The sequence below is a fragment of the Galeopterus variegatus genome, unplaced genomic scaffold (genome assembly GCF_000696425.1).
Source record: "Galeopterus variegatus unplaced genomic scaffold, G_variegatus-3.0.2 Scaffold742, whole genome shotgun sequence".
Classification (NCBI taxonomy): Eukaryota; Metazoa; Chordata; class Mammalia; order Dermoptera; family Cynocephalidae; genus Galeopterus; species Galeopterus variegatus.
Genome location: NW_007726853.1, coordinates 138,438 through 161,421, shown reverse-complemented (window position 1 = coordinate 161,421; position 22,984 = coordinate 138,438). Strand labels below are relative to the sequence as shown.

At 43.1% G+C, this 22,984-nt stretch overlaps 1 protein-coding gene across 3 annotated transcripts in view; it reads left to right on the top strand.

Annotated features, from left to right (window-relative positions):
* KCNK10 (potassium channel, subfamily K, member 10) overlaps window positions 1-18,080 on the top strand; it is a 150,253-nt gene extending 132,173 nt beyond the window's left edge. For all 3 annotated transcript variants that reach the window (XM_008571982.1, XM_008571981.1, XM_008571983.1), the window contains 4 exons: window positions 9,930-10,116; window positions 14,061-14,203; window positions 16,283-16,513; window positions 16,859-18,080. In XM_008571982.1, the coding sequence (XP_008570204.1) occupies window positions 9,930-10,116; window positions 14,061-14,203; window positions 16,283-16,513; window positions 16,859-17,248 (951 nt within the window). In that variant the 3' untranslated portion in view covers window positions 17,249-18,080. The remainder of the gene's footprint in view (window positions 1-9,929; window positions 10,117-14,060; window positions 14,204-16,282; window positions 16,514-16,858) is intronic.
* The last annotated feature ends 4,904 nt before the right edge of the window (window positions 18,081-22,984 follow it).

The window sequence follows — 22,984 nt, the reverse complement described above, 5'->3', positions numbered from 1 at the left end:
GCTTCTGTGTAATCATTCTAACAAAATCCATTCTAATCAAATTAAAGACCAGTGATACTCTTTGGTAATTGTAGTTTGAGTGATAGATGAATACACAGATGAATTGTGTACTCGTGTCCTCATTCACAATTTATGCAAATGTGGAAACTGGAACTTGCTTGAGGCGTTTGTGTAAAACAAAGAGGACAAGTCTCTCAGGATGTCAAGGTACCCACCTTGGATGGTCCCACCCTGAGGCTTTCAATGGAAACTTCATCAGGAGCAGAAAGCAGCCAATGTACCTACAGCCCAAGTTCATCAGAACCTCCTTGGCCCTGCTTGCAGGGTTACCTCTCTCCAGATTTAATCCTCTGTTGTGACTCATTTGCAAATTCCCTTTACTACAATGGGGGAGTCTTGAGGTGTGGATAATAAATATGGGGGACAGTGAGAGGCAGACAGTTCAACAGTGTCATTAGGTCTGCGCTTATGCTCTCTCATTCTCCATAGTGTATCTGACTTGTCAAAGCTGTGATTATCTATTTTCCTGTGTGATTGTTCAATGTTTGTCTCACCCCCACTAGCTGTCTGAGACTGGGGGCCTTCTGTTTTGCTCACCAGTGAAGTCAGCTCAGTACCTGACAGACAGCTGGTGCATGATAAATATTTATTGAAGGAAAGAGTAGAAAAGTTATAGACTTCAACTTCATTCATAGCTTGGAAAATATCCTGCTAAAATTTTTTCTCAGTTCTGGGTGTTTCCATTGAGTTCCCTTAATGCAGTGCTTCCCAGTTTAGGATTTATTCCTGCATGACTTTCTGCATAGCTGTGTTCCTTTCTTATCTAACCTTTTCTGTTCATGGTCTAACTGGAGAGTTCACACATACCTCTTTCTTCTCTCCATTTTTTTTTTTTTCTAAAGCACAGGACTGTGCCAGCTTTCACAGGTAAAAGAGAAATCCATTCTCTGATGGTCAGTACTATCCGAACAAATCCTCCAAGCACATTAGACTGTCAAGAGTTATTAAAATGGGGGGAAACTTCATGTAAAAACAGGGAAGAAAAGTTTACATAATAAAGCATAAAATGGAAACTAGGGACATTGTACACCTCCTCTCACTCGCCAGATATTAATTTATTTTGTAGTGACTCCATAATACCTTCTAAAACTGGGGTGCATGATTAGATCCTTTAGATTTGTCCTCCAACTATTCTTATCAACTTAGGGGGTGGGGGAGAATCTTCTGTCTGAATTTATAGATACAATACTTTCCTTAAACATTTCAGCTTTAAAAATCAATCATAATGCAAGACTCAAATGGGCTCTTTTTCTGCCTATGGGGAAATTTCCTGGGTTTATTCCACAGCATTGAGACAATCTGCAAGGCCTGCTATACTTTCACCTGAAATATTCCCTAGAAAGTGTTACTGGGACAGACTTATCTGCCTACCAGCTGTATTTAATCTCAACAACCTGAGCAAACAGGCCCTAGACACAGTTTAGATTGGAATTGTGTAGCATTGGGAGCATGTAATAGTTGTGTCCCAGTCTTGTCTTTCAGTTGGTGTTCTAGCAGCCCACAATAACTGGTCCCCAAAGCTTCAGCCTCCTCCCCAGTTCGAACACCCAACACCCTCAAGTGGATGTAGAAGAGGCACTGCAACTTTTGAAGCGTGCCCATAAATTCCTATCCAGCTACCAAAGGTGCGCCATTGCTATAGGTGGTCCCTCACCATGTCCAGGTGGACAACTCTTTCTCCAGAGCAGTGCATAGGTGTGTCTCCGGTCTAGCGACTGGGACTTCCGAAGTCCCTGCAGTGATAATGTACTAGTGTCATGAAAGCGTTGTCATGTACAGTGCTTAAGCCAAAATTGCTGAGTCCAAAATTTTGTTTTCTCAAAGCCAGTTACCATTAATAGGAAGATGTATGGGCTTCCTGGTTTTTAAGTTTAGGGTACGGTGTGTAATTCTTCTCCATCTCAAATAAGCTAACTGTGAACTTTCGTATTCCCCCAAGGAAGATAATTTTTCTTACCATTTCCCGAAAGGTATTCTATGTAAGGGAAGGGACTTTTAGGAAAGAGTCCTTCTTACATACGTTGTCAGTATATTTTGGGGGGGATTTATGTGTTTTTTATTCTTATGTAATAGATTCTGACTCCCTCAAGTTCCTTTTTCTCTGCAACCTCTCCAGCACTTATAATTTTCAGTCTTTTGGATATTAGCCATCATAACTGGAGCGAGATGGTATCTCAGTGTGGTTTTGATTTGCATTTCCCAAATGCTGAGTGATGTTGAGCATTTTTTCATGTGTCTGTTGGCCATTTATGTATCTTCCTTTGAGAAATGCCTATTTAGTTCTTTTGCCCATTTTTAAATTTTTGCTGTAAAGTTGTTTGAGTTCCTTGTATGTTATGGATATTAATCCTTTGTCAGATGTATACTCTGTCGGTGGTCTTTTAACTCTGTTAATTGATTCTTTTGCTGTGCAGAAGCTTTTTAGATTGATATAATCCCATTTGTTTATTTTTCCTTTGGTTGCCTTGCTTTTGGGGTCATATTCATGAAGTCTCTGCCCAGTCCTACTTCCTAGAGTGCTTCTCCTATGTTTTCTTTAAGAAGTTTTATTGTTTCAGGGTGTATATTTAATTCTTTAATCCATTTTGAGTAGATTTTAGTATATGGTGAGAGGTATGGGCCTAGTTTTACTCTCCTGCATATTGATATCCTGTTATCCCAGCACCATTTGCTGAAGAGGCAGTCTCTTCCCCAGTGTATAGGCTTGGTGCCTTTGTCAAAGATCAGATGGCTGTAGGTTTATGGGTTGATTTCTGGATTCTCTATTCTATTCCATTGATCATTGTGTCTGTTTTTATGCCATAACCATGCTGTTTTGGTTATTATAGCTTTGTAGTATAGTTTAAAATCAGGTAGTGTTATGCCTCCTGCTTTACTTTTTAATTTTATCATTATTATTATTTTTTTTTTGCTCAGTATTGCTTTGGCTATGTGTGTTTTTTTGCTCTTCTATATAAATGTCTGGATAGTTTTTTTCTATTTCTGAGAAAAATGTCTTTGGAATTTTGATGGGGATTGCATTGAATTTGTATATCACTTTGGGTAGTATGGACATTTTTACAATGTTAATTCTTCCAATCCAAGAGCATAGGATATATTTCCATCTTCCTGTGTCCTCTAATTTCTCTCGGCAGTGGTTTGTAGTTCTCATTATAGAGATGTTTGACATCCTTGGTTAACTCTATTCCTAAGTATTTTATTTTTTTTGGTGGCTATTGAAAATGGGCAAGCTTTCTTGATTTCTCTTTCTGCATGTTCACTATTAGAGAATAGAAATGCTACTGATCTTTGTGTGTTGATTTTGTATCCTTCAATTTTGCTGAAATCATTTATCAACTCCAAGAGTTTTTTTGTAGAGGCTTTAGGCTGTTTGATACATAGGATCATGTCATCTGCAAACAGGGACAGTTTGACTTCATCTTTTCCAATCTGGATGCACTTTATTTCCTTCTCTTCTCTGATTGCTCTGGCTAGTACTTCCAACACTATGTTGAATAGGAGTCATGAGAGTGGTCATCCTTGTCAAGTTCCTGTTCTTAAAGGAAAAGCTTTCAGCTTTTCCCCATTCAGGATGATATTCGCAGTGGGTTTATCATATATGGCTCTAATTATGTTGAGATACTTTCCATCTATACCTAACTTGTAGATTGTTTTTATCATGAAAGTGTGTTGAATTTTATCAAATGCTTTTTCAGCATCTGTAGAGATGATGATACAGTCCTTGCGTTTGATTTCTTTGACAAGGTGTATCACATTTATTGATTTGTGTATGTTGAACTAACCTTGCATCCCTAGGATGAATCCCACTTTATCATGGTGTATAATTTTGCATATGTGTTGCTGTATTCTGCTAGCTAGTATTCATTATTCTTTATATGTGTTTGCATTAAAAGGTATTCATCTAAAAAAAAAAGGAAAAAAGGAAGGAAGATAGGAAGAAAGGAACTTTCCTTCCTTCCTTCTTCTCTCTCTCTCTCTCTAATTCTCTCTCTCTCTTTCTTTCTTCTTTTCTGCCTTTCTCCCTCTGTCTCTTTTCTGCCTAATAGAACAGTCCCTAACATATAAATGTCCTTAATAACCATGTGCTGAATAAATGAACCAGTTGAATTTTGAATGCAAAATCTTGTGTTCCAATAGTGTATTATTTTCAAATCTTAACTTTCCTTCCTTCCTTCCCTTCTCTCTCTCTCTCTCTTTCTTTCTTCTTTTCTGCCTTTCTCCCTCTCTGTCTCTTTTCTGCCTAATAGAACAGTCCCTAACATATAAATGTCCTTAATAACCATGTGCTGAATAAACGAACCAGTTGAATTTTGAATGCAAAATCTTGTGTTCCAATAGTGTATTATTTTCAAATCTTAGCAGCCACCCAATTTCAGACCAGAAAACTTTCAAAGATTTTAATTGAAGTCATCCTGGAGTGGAACAGCTAAAAGTCTTTATTATTTGTTAATTTTAATTTTTCTGTTCCAGAGGCACCTACATTGTCAATCCAGTGATAAAAACAATTTAATTGTGTATACCAAAATCTTTTTCAAAAACTTTGCATGGTGAAACCAGCAAAGTACTGAATCAGCCAATTTCTTATATGTTGCAATGTCACTCCAGAGTCAGATGCTGGATATAATTCTTTTTTTTTAAAAGTCTTTATTATTTGTTAATTTTAATTTTTCTGTTCCAGAGGCACCTACAATTGTCAATCCAGTGATAAAAACAATTTAATTGTGTATACCAAAATCTTTTTCAAAAACTTTGCATGGTGAAACCAGCAAAGTACTGAATCGGCCAATTTCTTATATGTTGCAATGTCACTCCAGAGTCAGATGCTGGATATAATTCTTTTTTTTGGTATAGATAGGATCCATTTGTGTATTCAGCTTTCGAGTAGGACATTTTCAGTAGGCTACATGGAGATTTTACTATGTTATTCTCACTAATGTGTGTTTAGACTATCTCTGCCACGGAGATTATAGGCAAATGGTGTTTCAAAGCTCTCCTCGACATTTGTAAAATTGTTGGTGCTATGTAGCTATTTGTTGTGATGTTGAAACTATTAGTTATAAGTGGACCTTTTAAAATAAATCTTTGAAGAAAACTTAATAATATAGGAAAATAAAGTCCATCCTTTTGTAAGGCAGTTTCTATTAGCCTTCCTTTTTGAGAAATTCAGATTTTCAGTTCAATTGTATTACCATGGTGATGTGTTTGCATTTCAAAACCCAAACTACACTGAAGACTAGAGTTCTGCCTGTCTAGCTCCTGTCCTGGGATTTTTATTGCAGTATCTTTATTATTAAATAAAATCCCTGACATGCTGGCTAAAAATCACTACAAAGAAACAATTGCTCAGCCAGACAAAACAACCTGGATTGTTAATTTCAGAATTCTAAGAAAGTGCATAAAGATGAAAAGAAAAATGTAGATTAGAGAGGGGGTAAAAATCAAATGAAAAAATAGCCCACAAAGGAATAGAAATATATGTACGCTCTAAGTTAACATCGTGCGTAAACAAAAACAGACAGGGAATTATGCTTAATGAGGACTGGACGGGTGGCTTAGCCCTCTGATATCTGAAACCAGTAAACACTTCCAGAATTGCCGGCACACACGTCCCTCTCTCGAAGGAGAGCTTTTAGAGCTGGCTCCTCCTCTTGTTTATGAAGCTTATTTGCTCTTTGGAATAATTGCACATATAGTTCTGATAATTACACGAGCTCTACAGGAGGTGGGTTTTGAGTCTTCAAAAATTCCTATAGTTAGTGCCAGCCAGATGCAGAAGATAGTTTTGCATAATACTGTTTTTATCAGGAGAAGGGAGAACGCATCATCTCTTCTAACCAATCACTAAAGTGTGAAAACAAGATTTGGACAGAAATTCACAGCCATCCTATCACTTTCGTCCAAATGTATCAAACTATCTCTTCCCAGGTAACAATTTTGTTAGCCTGAGGACACATTAGCTGTTAGATCTGGGCTCTCCCAAGGCTTTCTGTTAGCTGCTCTGCTTACTGGTACATAAGCAATGCGATTTTGCCTAGCAACTGGCCATGGAGACACAGCTCTATTCTGTTAAGTGGTGGGGACGTGGGGAGGAGGCAGGGAGAGTGAGGTTTCTGCCTCTTAGGGTCCCTCTGCAGCTGGTTCCTGACATCACAGACGTTATTTGCAATTCTTGGCAGTTTCAAAAGGATGATGAAAAACGAGGGGGAAATTAACTGAAAGGCAGATAAAAGAGCTTCCAAGATTGTGAGCTGAAACGTCTGAGAGCTCAACCTGGAGTTGGCACGGAAGAACCAAGAGAGAATGAGGACTTCTTTTCTCATTGAAAATGAGGTAATTATATGAGAGAATGTACCCAGGAAGGGACAATCAACAGTGACTTCAGATCTTAAGCACATGAGAGGGAACATTTCTCAACAGCAAAGAGAAGCATTGAATCTGGAACTGTCTACATCTGAGGAAAGACTGGAACGTTTACATTAAAAATTCCTGTTAATCATTGAGCACTCTGCTCAGCTTGTACACTTTATTTAATCTTCCAAACAATCCTATGAGCGGGGCTTCTCGTATTTCCATTTTGTAGAGGAAGAAACTAATGCACAGAGAGGTTGAGAAACTTGGCTGAGGTCACTCAGCTATTTAGCAGCAGGGATGAGATGTGTCTCATGCCGTCTGCCCTTAGACCCAATGTTCTCAAACACCATTTTACAGTAGTAGTGCACAGTTGCGTGGCTAATGGAGATAAGAAGCCTGCAGATCACCACACGACACGTGAGATGGTTTGTGGTCCCATCCTGAAAGCTACAGTTTAAAATGTTCAATTAAGGCAACCTTTTTTTTTTCCTCTGATATCTAGAGGGCAGCAAAAACATGAATATCCAGATAACAGCTATTGCTAAAACCATACGCCCACATCTATTCTTTTTATAGTGAAGTATGGGTATACACATCTTTTCATACACCTACACACACACACACACACACACAAACACACAAGACACTTATTTCCTAAGTCCCTAAAATACCCTGATAATTACATGCTCCAAGCATTCTCTGAGCATCACCCTTGGATGTCGGAGAGAAGCAGCCTGGGGACACACTGGTTGGCTTGGGTGGTTAGTAGTGGTGAAATGTTTACCTGGCTGATAAACTCTCTAGTAGAGAATGCAATTAAGACATCACGATCTAGCCTCTGTGATACATCTCCTTCTCTGCCACCAAACAAATTGACTCCTTCCCTCTCCTCCTCTGCTCATCTCCTGAAGCCCTGGAATGTCTCCAGCTTCCCACATCCTCGTAGCCCTCCTTTGGCACCCTGCGCCTCATTTAGATTGCAATAGAATTTGCATCCTAATTTATGATTTAACAGCATCTCACAAACATTTAATTCACTTTAATTTCAATATACACTTGAGGAGGACGATTTAGAGATGGGGAAATGATTTTCCCATTGCCAGCAGTTACATTAACTTCATGATCTATGGTGAACTCTCCTTTTGGGTTTTGGACTTTTCCTACATGTCTACAAACAAAACTAGGCTAAATAAATTCCTGGATTCTCAAAGGGACTCAACTGCCGCCACAAATTCCTCTAAAATATCCAACATGGAAATTCATAAAATGGACAAGACATACCCTATGTCTCCTTCTCAGGCAACTTATCTTACTTTTATGTGTGGAAAAAACTGGTATTTTCATACACAGTTTCAACAATATATCAATAAATTGTAATTTTCTTCATATAGCTTTTCTGAGGAGATGGGGAGGAGACTATTTAAGAGTGTAGATCAAATTATGTCTCCCTGTTCCCACGTTATACACTGACTACCTCTTAGGAGTAGATCACACAACTCCTTTTAATAAGGAAGGATTGTATTTCTTTAGCTTTTCTTGCGAGTGTTGTTTAGAGAATATTTTGACCTGGGAACTGGGGTGTAGTCTGATCTCCATTTGTGCAAATAAATATTTTCCACCTGTTCTTAGTTATTCATTTAATTGCCCAACCCATTTTCCTGTATTGAACATACCTGGGACTTAGGATGCCAGTCAGGTGGGATTGATGGGGTTGAGTGAGGCATGATTATGGAGGGGAGAAATTTTTTTCAACTTGGAGCTTTCCAGTGAAGGATCAGCTGACACTTCTCCCCACAAATGAGGGAAGAATAGAAGGAAAAGAAACAAGACCATGATCGACGTTGTATCTCTGAGACCTGCCCACTTTCCTGACTGGCATTTCCATGGCTGAGTCAAGCGGATGGTTGTAGGAGGAAGGATTCTCTCTGGAGCACTTCTGTCCTGGGACACCTGGCCCAGATGTCACTACTGTGGCTGAAGCTTTTGAATTCCTAGACAGATCACCCGGCGACTATTTTTGATTCTCAGTCCTCCTTTCCAGAGGAACACAAGATAACCTATTCTTCAGTGGGGCTTAGTCTGGCTTCTTTTGTTAGGGAAAGACAATTTCATTTGACAACTTTGTTTGAGCTGCTGAATTGTTGAATAACTTGAAAAACTGTTTCTAGCATTAGCCACCGGACTGAGAGTTCATTACATCAGAATTCTAATCTTGGCTCTGCCCCCAGTTAACTGCATCATTTTATGCAAGTCCCTTAACCCCTCTTGGCTTCTGTTTTGCATCTGTGAAATGAAGTACATGAATGCAAAGATCTCTCTGTGTTTTGAGATTCTCTGACTTCTGACTCACCGGAGGGCAATGAAAGGAAGCAAACTGCACGGTGAGGATTTCCTGTATGGATCGCCCCAAATGTGGTGTCCTTTGGTGGAAAATCAGCGTAGGCAATGAAGAAAGGCCGTGCACTCTGGTGTTAAGCATATATTTCATGTATTTATACCAATATATGGAACCAACGTCTCCTGATGATAATCTCCAGCACCAGCTGTGGGAGTTTTGAGAAGACCTGGAGGATTGTTTAGCTTAGAGGGGGCAATGCCGGGATTATCTTTTGTGTGTTCAAAGAAAATACCAGTGATGCTACCAGTCCACCTCTACACTCCGCTGGCAGGATTCCTTTGTCCTGATATCAGTCTAATTTCCATTCTCAATCTATTTTTACTACCTAATTACCGACTCCTTCAGAACTAGCATGAGATGAAGCTCTTAACTACCCGTATTACACAGTGACCCTGTCATTCTGAGTCCTGTCCTGTCTCTTGTGGACAATAGAGCCAAACAAACATGACGACCACAGCACTAGCTCACACAAGTGTGCTTAAATACCAAAGTATGTTGTAGATGCATAACCTTAGCAGGGGGAAGGGAGGTAAAGACGCAAGTGGATATTTGGCAAGAGTCCATCACAAATGAGGATGGAGTGGCTAGGTTCTCCTTTTCATGCAAACATTTTGGCCTGACTCAGGTCATTTTTTTTCCAGCATATTCCGTTGGACACAGGGAAACTAGGTGCAAAGCCATCACTGGCATTCTGGAAAGAGTTCCAAGCCATGTCCCCTTCATGGAGAGTCAGTAATAGCACATGAAAAATGGCAGCAAGGCCTTCTTGGGAAAGAATTACATTTGCACTAGTGTGGAAGTTAGAATCAGAATTTGGGCTGCAGTTTCGGAACCATGCCAAGGACATTCAAAGTTTGGGCTAAGGAGGGTTTTTTGACCTGGTGTCCATGAACAGGTTCCAAGGGGTGTGGGAACCTCCTCAACCACCTAAAAACTTCCATATGTACATTTTCCTAGGAGAGAGTCCACAGCTTTCATCAGATTTCCACAAAGCAGTCTATGACCAAAGAAAGGTTAAAAGCCATGGACATAAGCCATATAGTACCCTTTTGCATGCATCTGTCTCTGAATCCAGGGTGATGCTGCTGACCTGCCTATCTTTCTTCTTTGCTCCTCCTAGAAAAAGCAAGTGAGTCAGACCAAAATCCGGGTCATCTCAACCATCCTGTTCATCTTGGCTGGCTGCATTGTGTTTGTGACGATCCCTGCTGTCATTTTTAAATACATCGAGGGATGGACAGCCTTGGAGTCTATTTACTTTGTGGTGGTCACTCTGACCACGGTGGGCTTTGGTGATTTTGTGGCAGGTAAGCACCCTGGATATCCCAGTCACCGGGCCCTGTTGGGAAGAATAATCCTTTAGCTGGGCTTTTCCAAATCACAATAAAAGACACTGCGGGTGATGCAAATGAAAATGACTCACTGATGTGACTGCTGTGCAGGGGCCCATTTCAAACCCTTGTCCTGTGTCATGTAAACAGCAGCAGGTTTTTGCCATGAAAGAAAATCCAGCTCCTTCCCCATCAGGATGCTTAATGCCCTTATCATCACACAAATTATGCAAGAGTGAAATAAATTTCTCATTGAATCCTGGACTTCTGAATTGTGTTAAGGCTCTTTGAATCAGCTAGTGAAGGCTGTATTAGCAGGTGGCAAGGATGAAACTTGGGGGAGATTAGGACAGAGGTTGACCTGCCGTGACTTGCAGGTTAAACTTCCTGACACACTAGTGGCCCTGGAGAAGTTGTGCTGGGCATGCCCAGACTCAAGACTTAGTACTCTGGTGACTCCTGGGAGCTGAGAACTGCCCAGAGGGAATATAATCTAATGGATTCTGCATGAATGTATATAGAAGCAATAGCCTTTATTGTAAAATTAAATGTCAGTGAGTTATGTTCAAGGAAATGAAAGAAAACCACTATCCACTTCATCTAGGGACAGGGAGCTTGAAAATGAAAGGAGATTTGGCTTTATACATATACTGCTTTCCCAGAGTGTGGCAGAAAGGCAGGAATGCGAGGAAGAGGCCATCCTTCTCTTTTCCTAATGGGATAGTTCTAGGGGTTCAGACAATTGATTATTTTCTACTCCAGGAAGTAAACACTTTAATCAAACTCTGATCTTAAGTTTGAAATGTTTGGGTGGATCGTGTGTGCGTGTGTTTGTGTGTTCATGTGTGCATGTGTGTTCATGCGTGTGTGTGTTTGTGTGTTTCCCTGACAAGTTTCTGGTTAAGCAGGAGCCTGGATGTTACTGAGCTCCCAAGCAGACTGGTCTTTCTTTGGCCTGTTATCTATGGAGTATGGTGAACATTGGAGGATGGGGATCTGGTCTCTGGGAATCTGGTAAAAAGGAAATTCTGGAAGGCATGCTGAAGGCTCATCCACAGGAGCACGGCTGCCTCCATATTAATTCTAGAACACAGATAACTGGCAGAGTGGTTTTGTAGCTATTCCAACTGGGCAGATGAAGTTCACTTTGTAGGAATGGTAGTTTTTTCCCTCCTTCCTTTACCTTGATTAAGGACTAAGAATTGCAAAGTCACATTGTTTGATTAAAAATTGTTTATAGAGGGCTGGCCCGGTGGTGCACTGGAGAGTGCGCTGCTTGCGAGCACGGTGGCGCTCCCGCCGAGGGTTCGGATCCCACATACAGACTGGTTCCCGCTCACTGGCTGAGCGTGGTGCAGGCGCAACACTGAGGGTTGCGATCCCGTTACCGGTCAGTAAAAAAGACAAAAAGGAAAAAAAAATTGTTTATAGAAAGCCTGGGGCCTAGGACCCCTCCAGTCTTTCCTTGTGCACGGTGCTCAACCGTGCTGTCTGATTAGAGGTCTCAAGCTCTGGAGAGAAACCACACAGAGAAACAGAGAAGTAAGAGGAATAACTGTAGATGTGTTCTGGTTAATTCCTTCACATCATCCACAGCTGATCTATGAGTAAACTTAGCGGAGGTTCCAATCGAAGATGAATACGTGCAATAGCAGCCGGCGTTTAGAACTATTTCACAAACATCTTTAAGTGCCCCACAGGAAAATTTGCAGGGGGTTGTGCTAGCACTGGGCTGGCCTGAGAACTCTCTAGTATAAGACACTTGTGATGGACCCTGCTCTGTAACCAATTGCTCAGTTCAATCTGTTAATCAGTTCATCTGAGCCACCATGGACCAAGCACTTATTACATACCAGCACTTTACCCTATCTTTTCTTACCCAGTAAAGCCATGACCTGCACAGTCCCAGGCATCCACACTGTTTAAATGTCCTTACTTACCAGTGATTACAGAGCCATATTTCCTTTGTCATTAGGTTTCTGCAGACCAGGCTCTCTTATAATTCACAGTGCTGACTGCAACTAGACCAGGCCCTTCTAAGCTCCAGTTTCCAGAGCTTACACAGACCAATCCGTAGAATGCGTGCCTTAAAAGATTGGAAGTTTGTCACTTCCCCTTGGTAATACTCGAAGAGTAATAAGGAAGGTTGATCAATCATAAAAAGAAACATTAACGAGAGCTGATGGTTGCTGTGATTTGACCTGGTATCAACTCTATTAGAAATGTAATCAGAACATGGATCAGACAGGATTGATTGCTGGTTTATTTTGTAGCTGACTCACTTTAGGACAGCCTAATGACATTACAGCATTTCACAACCCTGACTGGGAGCACATACAGAGCTCCAACCTCCAGACAAGTGCATGGATCAGACAGGATTGATTGCTGGTTTATTTTGTAGCTGACTCACTTTAGGACAGCCTAATGCCATTACAGCATTTCACAACCCTGACTGGGAGCACATACAGAGCTCCAACCTCCAGACAAGTGGTTGATAAAGGGAGCCTCAGAAGGGTGTTCACTGTGTTGCTTGCTAGTGCACCCTAGTGGCAGTATTTGTTGGGTGACGGTGACTTGCAAAAGTAGTGAATTATTTACTCTGTGCCAAAAGAGAAAGCTACAGAGTCCTCTGGCCTAGTACAGAAACGAAGTGAACCTCAAAATCCACATAATGTTGCAGGCACTCGAATTGTGTCCTAGACAAGGCTGCAGGGGTGCCTAAGGGGAAAAATAAAGGCAGCTGAACCAAACTGAAGGGGGCTTAACACAGAGCAATGTTTGTAATCCTGACTTCAAGAAGTGGCAATAGCTGTCAAGACCTCGTGGGCTGCATTGCAAAGGGGGCTCAGGCATGTTGAGAAGAGCCACAGGCCACAGTGCCTGCCCAGCTGCCCTTGGGAGGTATTAGTGATGCCATAGGAGCTTGTGGTGCTAGATGTGGTTACAACCACCACCCGGTGGGAAAGTCTAGGAATCACTCATCATATGATACTGTAATTACCAATCCATTGCTAATGTCAGTGGTCTTAGAAATGGCCACTGCCTGCTTTATCGGGCAACGGCATCTCACAGAGTGAGAGCAAGGCTGATGTCCATTATTTCATGGAGCTTCCTCACTTCTTTAAGGGAGTGGGCTGGGCTTGGAAGCTGCTTTGCATTGGTGCCCTCAGCAGGGCCTGCAGGAAGGCTGGAATAAATAGGCTAATTATTCAGAATACACGGCCGGTCCTTTTAGTGGAACAGCCAGTCAATGCAATCAGGCAACTAGACAATTTGCTTAGATGGATTTTTACTGTAATTCCTATTTATAAAATAGATGGATTGGACTACCTGGCCTCAAAGGTCCCTTTCAGTTCTAGCTTATGGTGACTCTAATTACTCAGGCTAATTGACCCTTTGGATTAGCATCATGGAAACACCATTCCTGAGTTAGCATTAAACCACTATTCCATAGATCAAAGTCTCAGCAATGCCATTACGCCTAACTTTACTTGTATAAATTCACTCATCTCTTGGTAAATATCTGTGTGCTTAAGATGGACATGGTTATAAGAATTCCAAACCGTCTGGGAGGATTTAAGAAAAAGAAATGACAGCTGGACCTGATCTGTTGTCCTCTAGCTCAAAGTCATTCACCGTCAATGCTCAGGCTGACAATAGGTGGGTCAAAGTTTTTGTTATGGGTACTAAGGTTAAAGGTCAAGAATCAAAGTAAGTTGAGTCACAAGTCAGGCTCTTTTAGGGAAGGGACACATCTTTCTCTTGCCCTCCAACCTCTGTCACATCTTATATACAGCAAGCCTGACAGCCAAGTGTTAGATGAGGTTGGAATGACATCGCTGCTGCATGGGCCAGAATATGTTTGCTCTGCAAAGACCATCTGCCAAATCATGGTTAAAGTAACATTTGGTTGTTTTCAGGGGGAAACGCTGGCATCAATTACCGGGAGTGGTATAAGCCCCTAGTGTGGTTTTGGATCCTTGTTGGCCTTGCCTACTTTGCAGCTGTCCTCAGTATGATCGGAGACTGGCTACGGGTTCTATCCAAAAAGACAAAAGAAGAGGTAGGACCCCTTCCCACTCTACGAATGTTCCTGAGATCAGATTAGCTCGTGGCGAGAATTGCCTGTCTCTGCTCTGTGGGATAGAGTGTTTCTGACTCTGTGGAGGGCTCATAAGATTTTCTCATTTTGAATCATGACCTCAAAGCCAAGTTGAATGCAATAGCTGTTATTTCTGGACCTTTTTTCCTAGCAGGTGAGAAAAATATAGTGATTCACTTACCAGCCCATAAAACCTGGAAAGACTAGTTACACAACAACTGATTTTAAAAAATGAAAAGAAAAAAATGAATAAATAGAAATAGTCCACAGAGGTAAACTGTGGCTGAGGGAGGTGGCAATTGCCGCTTATCAGCAAATAAGTGGGGAGGCTTAGAAATCTCGTAAAGAGCCCAGGAAACCCGGCCTGTCCTTCAGGTCTCATGGTCTGTATGGAAATGCAGTTGAACATCATGCGTCTTTCTAGATGCAGTATGAGACCGAAACCATGGAACCATGGCCAGCCACAGGGATGTGAACTCAAGGGGTCCCTTTCACGTATATCCCCTCCTGGGTGTCAGATCCATAGAGACAACTATGTCCCTGTGGCCAGGAGTACACAGCTTTTACTCACTCATATAAATTTACATGAAGATCTACACGAAGGCAAGAAAAAGATATAAGAAGGAAGGATAGATTTTTTGATTTAAAAAAATGTTCATGTAGTTTTTCTAGGAAGAGAGTAAAAGAAATAAGAAATCAGGAGGGCAAGAGAAGGAGAGAGAAAGAGTTAAAGAAAGGAAGGACGAAGGCAAGAAAAAGATATAAGAAGGAAGGATAGATTTTTTGATTTAAAAAAATGTTCATGTAGTTTTTCTAGGAAGAGAGGAAAAGAAATAAGAAATCAGGAGGGCAAGAGAAGGAGAGAGAAAGAGTTAAAGAAAGGAAGGAGATAAGAAAAACAAATAAAGAAGGAGAGGGGAAGCCTCTTTAAGGACAACTGTTTACTTTGTTCTCTATAAAAGGCCCCAGGAGAAAGTTGCTGAACGGAGAAATTTCCCATATCATTACTGGGCCTAAGAGTTAATTTTGTGGCTTACATTAGCAGTGCACATGCAATTTCCAGTCTGATTCCCCAGATAGCTAAGGGAGCTGCTGAAAATCAGCTGTAACAAAAGAGAAAGGGGCAATATGAACACTGACATTCATAAATGCAAGAATTTGAGTTACTCATCTGTATAGGGAAGCACAGGACTCATGCCCTGTTAATTAAGAGCCAAGAAATTTGGTGCTGATCCTCAGGCAAAACATCACTCTAAGCAAGTATGTTCTGTGGCTTTTGGCAGAACATGCCTTCTTCCTGCACCCTGACCAGAGACATTTAGTTACCAGATGCCTGTAGGGTCTTCTTAAATCAGGGCAAGCCTGATAGTACCGGACCATGGCATGGCCCAGATATAGTGTAAATGACTGTCTCAGTTTGCCCGGGACTGAGAAGATTCCTAGGATCTGGGAATTCCTGTTTTAAAAGCAGGACCATTCTGGGCAAACTGGGATGGGTTGGTCACCCTACCCAGATAAAGATATTAGGGGGACAGGGAAGGGCAAAGGGCCTGCTGAACATCTGTTTTGTGGCCAAGACTGAGCTAAGTGCATTTCCTCATCTCACATAATGCTAGAAACTCCATGAGCTGGATACGATCATCCCCATTTATGTCAGACGAATGAGGCCCTACAATTCAAAAAAGAGCAGAAACGTAACTGGAACCCAATCCTGTCCAGTTCCAAATATTGATCTTTCCCCCACAGTGCTGTCTGCCCCTCATTCAGTCACCATCTCCCAACCTCAGGCTTCCTTCGAGTTCTCTGGCATGTGTGCCTCCCCCAGCCACATTAGTCACTCGCCAATTTCAGCTGGGGATCTGGGCAGCTAGAAGGACTGGGGCAGAAGTAGTCTTGGGCCCCTCTCCCAGGGCATCTCCTCTACCATTCCCCTGAGCCAGCCTCCCCCTGGGGACCCCCAAGGGCTGTGGGTGCTGGGGAGGGGGTTCAAGGCAGAGAGGAATTCCTCAGCATGTCGTTGCTGTTCCGTCTCCTGGCCAGGTTGGTGAGATCAAGGCCCACGCGGCCGAGTGGAAGGCCAACGTGACAGCCGAGTTCCGGGAGACGCGGCGGCGACTCAGCGTGGAGATCCATGACAAGCTGCAGCGGGCGGCCACCATCCGCAGCATGGAGCGCCGGCGCCTGGGCCTGGACCAGCGGGCCCACTCCCTCGACATGCTGTCCCCCGAGAAGCGCTCCGTCTTCGCCGCACTGGACACGGGCCGCTGCAAGGCCTCGTCCCAGGACAGCATCAACAACCGGCCCAACAACCTGCGCCTGCAGGGGCCGGAGCAGCTGAGCAAGCATGGGCAGGGCGCCTCCGAGGACAACATCGTCAATAAGCTCGGCTCCACCTCCAGGCTCACCAAGAGGAAAAACAGGGACCTCAAGAAGACCCTGCCCGAGGACGTGCAGAAAATCTACAAGACGTTCCGCAATTACTCCCTGGATGAAGAGAAGAAGGAGGAGGAGACGGAAAAGATGTGTCACTCGGACAACTCCAGCACAGCCATGCTGACGGACCTGTCCCCCGAGAAGCGCTCCGTCTTCGCCGCACTGGACACGGGCCGCTGCAAGGCCTCGTCCCAGGACAGCATCAACAACCGGCCCAACAACCTGCGCCTGCAGGGGCCGGAGCAGCTGAGCAAGCATGGGCAGGGCGCCTCCGAGGACAACATCGTCAATAAGCTCGGCTCCACCTCCAGGCTCACCAAGAGGAAAAACAGGGACCTCAAGAAGACCCTGCCCGAGGACGTGCAGAAAATCTACAAGACGTTCCGCAATTACTCCCTGGATGAAGAGAAGAAGGAGGAGGAGACGGAAAAGATGTGTCACTCGGACAACTCCAGCACAGCCATGCTGACGGACTGTGGCCCGCAGCCCGGCGGGATGGAGAACGGGATGGTCCTCACCGACACCAAAGACAGGGACCTCGAGGACAACTCGTTACTCGAAGACAGAAACTAAATGGGAAGGACGTTGGACTAAGCGCTGTGGTTTTTTTATAGTCACACGGAGACACGTGCCTTAAACAGACTTCTTGTTCGTCCAAAATTACATAGCACCGAAGAATATGTTTCACTGTGCCATAAACGACTGAGCGCTTGCTCTGCCCGAAGGAGTCAGAGAATAAGAATGTCGCTTCAGAGAGCCACTGCAGGACACGCAGGGAGCGTTCGCACATGCAGCAGGTGGTGGCCGTCCACACGAGGGGGTGTCCTGGGCAGTGCTGTGCCACCGTGCAGGGCCGCCCTGGCTCGGCGTGTGGAAAAGGGCAGCTATTCCTTAGACCAGCCTACTGAGAGGAACAGGTGTGTCTTTTAAATGGAGTCTCGTTTCCTGCACATGCCATTAGTGATATGTGCACACACAGAAGGGGACCTGATTGGGGGTGAACTGGGAACTGTGACTGGGGTTAGGGTTGACATTCTGGCAGGTGCTCTGAGCTTGAATTTTGATATAAACCATTCAGCGCATAACACCTTGTCTTTCTAAGCTCCGAAGGAATGGCCTGAGCGCACCTGGAATGTGTTGGGAGCAGATCAGAGCACATGTAAAAAATGTGCAGTTGCTTTTCTCGTGACAAAAGAAAAAATAATCACAGACATATCTCACTGTGGATTTCACCATGACCCATGACAGAAGCCTACTGGGTTTTGTCTTTCTCACAGGGGGAGGTAGTCCAAATGGATTTGGGAGCACTGGTGAAAACTCAACCTCAGCTGCTGCATGGTTAAAGGCAAATCATGCATTTTCCTTAGTGGGTGCGATGGTGAAAATAAACTGATTTCGAAATGTCCATGTTCACTTTTCTAGTGGGACCTCGGTTACAACCTGTTTTGATAAAAGTGGGAAAAATACCAAAACTATTGCCTTGCATGATGCCAGTGGCTTGCTGTTCTGTCTAGCTGATCCTATGTTTTTATAAAAATAGACATCCTACATTTCTGAGACATACCGAGGAGGACCATGGCATCTTTCCATCTCAGGGCTTTCTGTCCCTTTGGGTGTCTTAGGGTAGACATAGTTATGAGACCCAATCTTGCTATCTCCAAACAAAAGGAAAATCAGTCCCTCAACCAACTCTTGTACAGTACAATTGAAATGTTTTAATTGCTTGCAGCTTAAGTGCCATTAATGCCATTTGAAAAATAGTACTTAAAAGAAGTATTTAAATATTTTATTTTACTTTTATGTTTGGGCATTCCTTTGTTCTGAAAGCCTCACTTTTTAAAATGGGTTTTTATTAGGAAGGGACAAATATATTCTAGGCCATCATCATGTGTGTGCCTCCATCTTTGTCATAACTGGCTGGCCATCATACTGGATCAAAGTTAGCTATTTGGGCCATGCACTTAAGCATTCGGGCCTGGCAACACCCAGAAGTTGCTGGTTATGGGCCTTCCAGGCTTTGTGCCACCCTTTGGAGATTTTATGGGATTTTACACAACTAATCCACATAGCAGATTCACCAAAAAATCACAGCAGCAGTAGAGGAGACTTCCAGAAATGGTCTAGTCCTTTCTGACTTCCAGGGAAAATTATACCCACAATATCCTTGAACACTGGTACCATGGAAGACCTATTCTTGGCAATTCTCAAAAATGCACAGCTTTCTCCTGCTGGGAGCACACGCAGTCTCTCTCTCCCCACCCCCAAACCTTTAGGCTCTAGTTAAAAGTTCGAGCATTGCATTAAAGGAGGAGCCAACTAAGAATCCACTTTGATGAGGCCCTTGTTGTCTAAGGAAGGTTTGGGTTAACTCCTCCACTGGGCTGGAGCTGTGGCTCACTGGTGACATCCCGTGTCAATAGAGTAATACTCAGACACCTGGGAAATGATGCTTATATAGGTGTGGATGTTGATTTTTACAATGGGAATCGTTCCAGCCTGACAAAGTGTTTTAAGGAATTGGTAGATAGCTGGGGCTTTCTCTCTTATTCTGACAAGTTAAAGTTTCCTGATTAAATTGTCCATAGATCACACTCATTTGGGTTTCCTTGGGTACCTATTTACCTTGGTACCTTCTTTATAGCAGTATGTTAAGATTCTAGGCTCTACAGCCAAATCTGGCAAAGAGGTTTCCTTATCAGTTATCCGGGGTCTTCCATGAACCAGGCACTGTACTGGGCACTTCATGGATGTTAGCTCACTGAAACCTCACAGCACTATGTGGAAAACATTTGCAAACCTATTATACAGATGAGGACGTGGAGGCTTAGGAAACTAAATAGCTTACCCAGTGGCACACAGCAAGAAAGTGGTGGAGCTGGTATTCAAAGTCTGACCAAAGTCTGCTTTCCACTCTGCTGCATTGTCAGTGTCATACACCCTCCCGAGTGTGTGTGTGTGTATTTGTGTGCATATGTCTTTCTAGGTTCACAGACACAACTTTCAGAGGTGGGGAGAAGATATGGAGGAATCTTTACCACCAAGAGGGCATGAGGTCTTTGTGCAAACATGGCCTAACGGGTTGCCCTTGCAGACACCTACCGTACATCTTTTCTGTTTTTGTTTTTGTTTTGGAAATGCTGTACCTGACACCCTTTTCATATTGTTAAAACACCCTTTGTAAGCACTCTTTTGCACTTTACTTGATTAGTTTGCAGAAACTCTGCATATAGCAGGAATAAAACAGCTCAAAGCACTAAGCTGCATGGTCTACCAAATAGAACAGGTTCATGGTGCTGTATGCACATAGACGCTTCCCCAAATGAGTCAAATCACGGTAATATGGTGGGATTGCAAATAGCCTTGAGCTGGGAGTGAGTGGAGAAATCTTTGACATTACTTGTTTCCTGAGTACAGTGTGGTCAAAGCCCTGACAAATAAAATCAAAGATGACCCTTTATGGAGGTTGATCCATTAAATATATGGGCCAAGGCTTTAGAAAACTATAAAGAACTCTCCAAAGGAGAAGCTGAGAGGGAAGTAAGAGGTTGGATTCCTCTTTGTATATGCTAAGATGTGGGGAGAGGCCAGTTGTTTTGAAGTTACTTGAATGTCACCTTTTTTAGATGGAGCTATTGCATGTAGAATGCATGTGATAAGGCAAAGCTGCTCCTATGGTAGATATGCATCAGCACAGCCTTCTCCTTCCGATCTGCACTGCCACCCTCCGCCTCCATAAACCTGGAATAAACGTTTTGATTTTGCACACGGAGAGAGCACATGTTCAGTATCTTCAGTGGGCAGTGTCTTTTGCTTCACCTGGCAATTGGGTACTGAATTTTTCTTCCATAGCAAAGCTGGAGGTTTACTGGTGAGAGTTGAGGGACAGTTTGGAGCTACTACAGCTCAATAACCCAAAAATGATTCCAGGAATTTCCCACTTTTGGGGTAGGGCTGTAGAGTGTGTATGGGTGGGGGGTGGGGGGTAGGCGTGTCCCTGACCTGTAACTAAGGCAGCTGGGACTACCACCTGTGTTCCACCAGTCACAGCCTGTGATCGTGGGCCCATCGGTTCCTGGCCTAGACCTCTATTACCTCATGTGCACATCAAGGGAGTTAAAGCACAGGTAATCATCAAGGTCCCTTTTAGTTGTGCAGTTCTTTGATGAAACATTCTCCAGTCCATGAGTTGATTACATTTTTTAAGAAAGTTATGTTGCATTTGAGACTACTGACTAATAGTCCCACCCACTTTAGATTAGGGTGAAAGCTTAGTCTCCTGCCCTTTGGGATTTGTTTTCCAGGTGATTGATGGAGACCAGCTTTACTTGGGAGTCTGGTGTCCAAATTAGGATCCTGCCCCTTGTAGGCTCTCTCTAGCCTTCTTTACAGTTCTTTAGCACCCTGTCACCCACAGGGCATATGCTATTTGGGCATTTTTTGCATGGTGTTAAGACTAGATAAAGCATTTTAAGCTGTTGCTATTTGCAGTCAATTGTACTAAAGGTTCCTTCCCTTTGATTACTTCATGAATTCTTGAACTATGTTCAGACAGACATCACGGACACATACACAGACACATGCACACACAGACACATGCACACACAGAGGAAATGGTTGCTTTGGGTTCTATGGGGACCATCCTGTGTTGAAAGTCCTAGGAGTGCTAAATATTAGCAGACCACCCCCTGGCTTCCCTCTGAAATGATATCATTTCCTGGCTAAGTCAATGCTGCCCGTTTATTTGTATGCTTGGTTTAGGGGGTTAGTGAGAATATTGCCAGAGGTTGGGCAGGGCAGGTTTTTACTCACTGGATGGGTAAGAATGTGGACCATCCCGTGTGTACCATGGTCTCTGAAACATAGGAAAGGCACAGGAAAATAAACAAACAAGCACAGCCTCTCCAAAATAAGGAAAATAAAACTAGCTAGTATTGCATTCCATATCTCTGCTTTCTGCACTCTGCTAATGTTTCAAGTGAGGGCTATTCTTTCTTCCTGTTATGATGTATGTAATCGTGTGAAGAGACAGTGGCTGAGTGAGCCGAGGGAGCTTTTGGTGATAAAGTGAGAGTTAATTAGAAAGGCCTTAAAGAAGAAAAATGGAAACTGTCTGAAACAGAGGTCACTTTAATTTGGCATTGTGGATGCTGGAAATTTTGGAATAGAGTGCTAATTACATGGCTGTAAATAAGGCCCCACACTCTATCCCTGCATGATAGCTGCAATAGCTGCATTGGACTTTGCCAACCTGCCCATACTCCATGTAAAACCTCAGTCCTCCTGTGGCAGTCCATAAGTCACAGGATATCAGCGCAGTGGCATTGACGGGAAATGAGAGGTGACTCTGATTTACTGAAAGTGATTATCATTTTCACAGGTGCCTGAGATTTGTGTTCTTGGTTCTTAAGTGAAAAATCTCAAATAGTTCTCTGTGCATTTAAAACCAGTTCCTTGAGAGGATGAGCGGTCCATCGACCCAGCAGACCTGTGCTGCAGAGGATACCTGCAGAACCTCTCATGTGCCACCAGGGTTCCGAGCTTGAAGGGACAAAGTGTAGTGGTGCCCAGAAGCGATACGCAAACCACCCACATACCAGCTTCCGGCCTCTTTCCCATCCCAGAGTCACAGGCAGGGGACACAGTGACAATGATGATAAATCCATGTGTGGAGGTGTTTTACCTATTTTTCTCTCTGTAGGATTTCTTGGTGCTTTAAAAAAAAAAGGCATTTTACAGAAAATAATGTGAGGGGGGGATTTCATAATGTTCTTAGGAAAAGTACAAAAGCAAATTTGCCTGTAACATTTCAATATGCTGTGCTGCTATTGTCTTTATTTGATGATGTAATTTTTTTTTTCAATGATGGAGAAAATTGCAACAAAGACCTGGAAGATCCAATCCACTGTCTCTCCTGTTTTCCTTTCTTTTGTGGGGTCTAAGTGTGGTGCACAGCGGCTGGGTTGGGAGCTCTGATCTGGACCACAGGATGGGCTCCTTTCCCGGCTTCCACCCACTGCTTGCAGGCACTCACCAGCACGGAGCTCGTGGCGACACACTGTCTTGCAGGACGAGGAGCCCAATGCTACCCAAGGAGAGGGAGCTTAAATAATCCAGTATTACTGCTGCACATTTAATGTCATTTCCCTATTTTTACCTGACGATGATTGCATGTTGCTGGGGGTTGAACAGCATGATAAATCACATTTTCTAGGTGAAAAACTATGTTTGGACATTGTGACTTGGGTGCCGACATTTCAAGCTGTGTTAGGTTTTGCCTTTGCTGTGCGTCTGCCATCCACGGGCTTGTGA